Source organism: Amaranthus tricolor, chromosome 1 (assembly GCF_026212465.1).
Source record: "Amaranthus tricolor cultivar Red isolate AtriRed21 chromosome 1, ASM2621246v1, whole genome shotgun sequence".
Taxonomy (NCBI): Eukaryota; Viridiplantae; Streptophyta; class Magnoliopsida; order Caryophyllales; family Amaranthaceae; genus Amaranthus; species Amaranthus tricolor.
Genome location: NC_080047.1, coordinates 9990561 through 9996560, shown reverse-complemented (window position 1 = coordinate 9996560; position 6000 = coordinate 9990561). Strand labels below are relative to the sequence as shown.

The following is a 6000-nucleotide window of genomic DNA, read 5'->3' as shown; positions in this document are numbered from 1 at the left end:
TCTAGCCCTACAAGTTATCTACAATCTTTTTTACCCTCTTTTTGAGTCCTTTAAGGCCAACTTTTAATGTCTCTTATCTATTTGCTAATACTTAATCTTTGCACATATTCAAACCATTTATTCAAATTAAAGCACTATCCCTTAAAAAATTAAAAGTGCCCCGTTATATTTAATCGAATGACAATGAAGACATATAGCAATCAAATTAAAGCACTAGTTCCATTAAAAACCTAGCTTGATATAAAAATAGGTCCGCATCTAAACTAAACTTCGAGAATGTAACGAAAGCAGATATCTTCAATCTTCTATTAATGTTCATTGTTCGCCTAAACTAACACAATTAAGCATATAAAGACTCGAGGGTATAATAACGAGAAGACCAAGTGAAGGAAAAATTCAGATATTGCTGCAATTAAATGTAAAAAATTCTCTAAAATTAATACAATATTGATATTCGATTACATGACATAAACTTCCTGAATTGGGACTTCTCTTGGGTAACGCTTTCAAGGAACAGAGCTGCGCAATTAGATATTGTGTGTGGTATAGCAACGGCAGAAGTGCGGAGCAAGTTCATAAAAATACCAACTTTCTTCCCTCTAACAAGATTAGGCATCGGCGACAACACCAGAACTTTAGGCACTGACCTGAATGACACTGTTTTACCTACTCACACTTGATAGAGCGATAAATATGGCGGACGAAAAGAAGTGAAGCACGGAAACCAACAGTTCCAAGCATGAGGAAGAAGCCATAGCAAATGCAAGCCATGTAGCCGAAGAAAAATGATGTTTGCATGAAACCAGTCATATCAGAGCGTGCATAGTAGTAGTACAAGCAATATCCATAGATAAAAAGACCCGTTGAACCACCACAGAGGAAGGACCTGTCATAAGAAGTATCAAGTTAGAACACAAGCTAATATTGCACGGGAAGGGTCACAAGAAAGAGATGTTTAAGATGAACAAGTACATAATATGTCCATTGAAGTTCTTCGGTAAAAGGAGATGATCCTTCTCAAGGTTATTTTCAAATTGTGCAATGGTTAGGCAAATATGCATGATACTGCCCATTTGCATGTGTAACAACCAGACCCCTTTAATACAAAAGACAAACAGAAAACATAGTGCAGGGCCTTGCAGGCAAGTGGCAAGACATAAACTCTTCAGGCTCTCCTTCACCGGTACAAACACAAAGAATAGTCTATATTATGGAACAAGAACAGACTAAAGACCTCGCAACCATCTTCCACAAACCATAGAGAGACAGGTTTTTAAAGAAATATAAAATAGTTCACCTCCTCCACTCATCCCCCTACCCAAACAGCAAGGTACGATGGATTACGAGGTACCCAAGTAAGCATTCCATATAAAAAGCATAATGTCAACACGCATTAGCAAGTACATTATACTTCTATGTCCCTTTAGAATAGTAGCAATTGGCAAAGAGCAAGTGAGTTGTTTATAAGAAAAATACAGATTAAAAAAGTAAAGAAATGATGCAAAATGAGAGTGACAATCCAAAATAAAAAAGATGCTAAATGAGAGTGATGAATGGAGTATGCTAAAAGAATTGAAGTAACATTAAACCACACGCTAAACTAGATTAGATTAATAGATTAAATGAAAAAATCGATTTAAAGAGACACGTGAAAACAGAAATGCATATCTGGTCTGGACAATGAGGACCATAAGAAGAAAAAGACTACTTAAAATATAAAGGCCACAAAAATCACAAGGAATTGCCAAGATACGAGGACAAAGGACACGCAAGAAATTGACAAAATACAGAGCAAAAACGGAGACTACATTTCCCAACTCTATTGCACTCAGTTTATCAATCAAATCTAAGTCAAACAAAAAAACAAATTGTTGCATTAAGCAAATATTATCCACCCCCCCCCCCCCGACCATAAGAAGAAAAAGACTACTTAAAATATAAAGGCCACAAAAATCACAAGGAATTGCCAAGATACGAGGACAAAGGACACGCAAGAAATTGACAAAATACAGAGCAAAAACGGAGACTACATTTCCCAACTCTATTGCACTCAGTTTATCAATCAAATCTAAGTCAAACAAAAAAACAAATTGTTGCATTAAGCAAATATTATCCACCCCCCCCCCCCCCCCCCCTACTACCATAACAATGGAACTTTAAAAGCTGGAAAGAAATGTCATGGACTCATTGGTAAAAGCAGAAACCAAAAGCTTAGAGCATACCTCCACCACCACTCGTGATCTTCAGCAGCAAGTTGGAAGTATGTCAATGCCACAGTGATGAAAGCAGTAACTATGATCAAAATAATGAATACAATGAACAAGATGCTGTATATAGTGTAAATCCTGTGGCCCCAGACACTGGCAAAGATGTAGTAGAGCTCTATGTATATAGCACTGAAGGGCAAAAATCCAGCCATTGCCATCTGAGGAAGAGTTCCCCTGTACCATGGTAGTGGTGGAATTTCTCTGGGGTACTTTGTCGTACGGCAAGGAGCTTGGAACTCAGTCTTGCTATTCTTACCAGCAATTCCACCCAAAACAAGCAATGGTGAAGTCACAAGTGTCCAGATAAGAAGAATGACCACAATGGTACCGAAAGGAAGAGCTGCAGTAGCAGTATATGCAATTGCTACTGTGTTCAGGAAACAGAAGGTCAGAAACAGAGGCCCACAGAACAGGCAACCTGTTAACAAGAGGTTCCTTACCTGCGAGAAAGAAACATTAATAGATGAGCAAATACATGGTTAGCCATCAATTTTCTTTGTATGTGTCTTTTAAAATCATTAAGTATTTTTTCACCTTTTTTATTTTCAGGGGTTCTTTTCAAAAATAAAATTGAAAATAAAAACTCACGTACCCAGTTTGTTCCTTCCAGCTGACAATAAAAGGAGGTGGCAGTGTATCCAGCAATACCAGATGTGAGAGCATATATGACAACGAGAGCAGTGAACAGAGCTCCACGATTATACGGGTAAAACACTCCCACTAAAGCAAGTAAAAATATGAAAATAGTGCTGCCCAAAAAGAAGAGATAAGTGTAAGAGCGAAATGAAATCTATGTCAATTACAATAAAACAAAGAACCATATGTAGAAGAAAAAACTCAAGGGAGCCTACAGGGTAAACAACTGAGTGCCAGATCCCAGAGAAGCTGCAAGCAGAGATTTATACTTTGGAAACCTAAATACATCTCCATGAATATATTTCCATCCAGTTTCTTCCTGATCTTCAGCTGTTTCCTCATCATGTGCATACCTATTTCCAGAAAAATGTAACCAGAAGTCCAAATTAGATACAGTATGGAATTGAAATAAGACAGGGTCCGAGAAACATTTCAACTTACTTGACAAAATCATTCTTGAGAACACGCATGAGAATGGTGGCAAGAAATCCAGTCAGGAGTAGTACAGTAACACATGAGTTGATGATGGAGAACCAGTGGATCTCTAGATGGTGAGGAAGGGAAGATGATTGTGAATATTTATCCATCCTCTTCTCGAAAGGGGTGTTTGTCTCCTTCCACTTCACTGAGTACATAAATTCTACATCGACATCTTTATCCTCAGTGATGTCCACCAAGGAGTTGGGATCAGTTCGAACATTGATTTCAATAACGCGATCCTTGTTGTAAAAGATGTCAAAATGAATATGCTTGTACAGATAATATTTGTGCTCACTGGGGTCCATTTTGCCTTCCTTGTCAGCCTTACCAAGGAAACCCCATATAGGTAGATCATCATAATACATCTGGAAGTAGTAATCCTTTGATACTGCATCCCTGAACTTTGCTACTTCTTCCTTTGACATTTTCTTCTTGCAAATAACTTCAGAATCCTTATCTACTAGAAAATCAAGTTTGTATGGAGCACTCACTAAACGATCTCCATTCAGGACTTCACCAAGTGCTTCCTTCTTCTCCTTCACATGATCTGCAGTCCAGGAGAAGCTTATATTAAAAGGTGTCCTAAACTAAGATGGACAACAGACAAATTCTACAATTTGGTACCTGGGGCACAGAATGGAAGATCAAAATACCGGTATGTCTCACTGAAAAGAAAAACCACAAATGTTAAGACTCAATTAGCAAGGCGATGAGCATGAATCATTAATCATTTCCAAACATTCGACTAATAAACGAAATTTGTTATGATTTAATAGGAGACAGTAATTCGCTTAGGTTTACCTATGAACCTTGATAATACAATTACATAAATATTATTTTCTTCATTGATGCTCAAGACTGATATTAATGAACATAGAAAGCTAGAAACCTTGATTCCTCCTTTCTGTAAGTAGACACGTGCTTATGTGATGAAGTGGAGCCTACAATTAAATCTCTAAAACAAGAATCTTCATTCTTCATTAATTCACTCAACTACAGGGTGTTGACTTGTTGGATGAATAAGAATAGCAATTTTTGTACAAAGAAAGTAAAACTAGCCCTCTACCTAAAAAATACAACTCGCAGCTTTAGCCTTAACTCCAGTTAGAGCAAAAACGGAGAAACTATATACCAAAACGGAAGTCACACGTAAAGACAACAATTTTTATCTTTACGAATTTAAAGAGAACCAGCATTAGCATCAGTATAAGGAAAAAGAACTTTCTTCCTCTATTTATAAAATGACAAAGGCAACAAGATCACCAAAACCCAAAGATCTCTCTTCCGTACAAATCAGATTCCATTGATCACAGATCAGAACCCACATCAAACACAGTGAAATCAGAATTAATTAAGGTACGAAAATTCGCTACTATCGCTATCATTAGTAAAACCAAGTCATAAAGGTCCGATCCTCTATCAAAATAAAACACAAATCCATCAAGATTCATCATCTTGCTTTTCGCGTAATGTACAATAACGTTATACTAACACAAAGAAAACTGCAAAAAATGGATGGATCAAAACAACAGGCAAGAAAAGAATGAGAAATGACGAACCTAGGGTTATGAAAAGGGCCAACTTTATTAGCGTAAAGTGGAACTGCTTCACCAGCTTTAAACCGGTGATCAGAAGCGTCGGATCTCACTTGAATCACACCAGAAAACATTAGAATTAAAACGGTCACCATTAACGTGACCTTCGATTTCTCCATTTTCGTTCTAACAATCTCTCTGAATTCTCTCTCAAATTGAAGAGCAATTACGATTGGAGTAAAGAGTCGAAAGAGAGAGAGAAAAGATGAATTGAAATTGGATCGAATTGAAGAAGAAAAAGGAGAAATAAGGGTTTTGAATCTGAAGAAGGGGGAAACGTAAGAGATAAAATTGGGGAAGAATTATAAAATAGGAAAGAAAGTGATAGGATTTCTGCTTAAGTAGTACAGTGTTTAATTGTGAGTGTTCTCTAACACCCACCGACGCTTTATTTATTTTTTTCCCTTTATATTTGAGTGCAAGCGACAAAGCGAAGTAAATATAATAAGAAAATCACAAATTATTAAATACCAGCTATCTTTAAGAGACTGTTTTTCGGTGAGGCGATAATTTATACGTGTTTCTTAGTGAGACCGTTTCATATAACAATGCTTCTTAAATGATTCAATTTTATGATGAGATTATCTCTATTGAGTTGTGTTATACATATTTAATTTATTAAAGTAATCACTTACAATTTTAAAGTGATCAATTATAAAAATAGTCTAAAGTGAACATGGGAGGAGCAATTAAAAATCGACTTGGATGCGCTTTACCTCTCTAAGGACTTGACGAGCGATAGAAGTTGTTGGAGGCGTCAAATTCGTATGCCAAACTTTTGATAGTCGCCTTTCAATAACCTCTTTTTGTGCTATGCAATTTTGCTTATTTATTATATTTCTTTTCTTCTAACAACTCTATTTTAGTCCAGTTTATTTTATGTTTTGCATGTAAGTTCTCCTGCATTATCTTGGTGCTATTCATCTCATGTTGAAGGACTCTCGCTATCCGCGGTTTTATTTATGCGCGCTTTTCTCCCGCCCTTTCCCTCGAGAGGGTACGAGTATGATATGTCTCCTATC

At 36.7% G+C, this 6000-nt stretch overlaps 1 protein-coding gene across 1 annotated transcript; it reads right to left on the bottom strand.

Moving 5' to 3' along the window:
- Nucleotides 1–279: 279 nt before the first annotated feature.
- Nucleotides 280–5371, bottom strand: LOC130825040 (transmembrane 9 superfamily member 3). The gene is made up of 7 exons (XM_057690069.1): nucleotides 4943–5371; nucleotides 4008–4048; nucleotides 3345–3930; nucleotides 3119–3256; nucleotides 2860–3016; nucleotides 2223–2707; nucleotides 280–886 (listed from the first exon to the last, which is right to left on the bottom strand). Exons 1-7 carry the CDS (start codon nucleotides 5095–5097, stop codon nucleotides 667–669), a joined length of 1782 nt encoding a protein of 593 aa, XP_057546052.1. The 5' UTR covers nucleotides 5098–5371; the 3' UTR covers nucleotides 280–666.
- Between the last annotated feature and the right edge of the window lie 629 nt (nucleotides 5372–6000).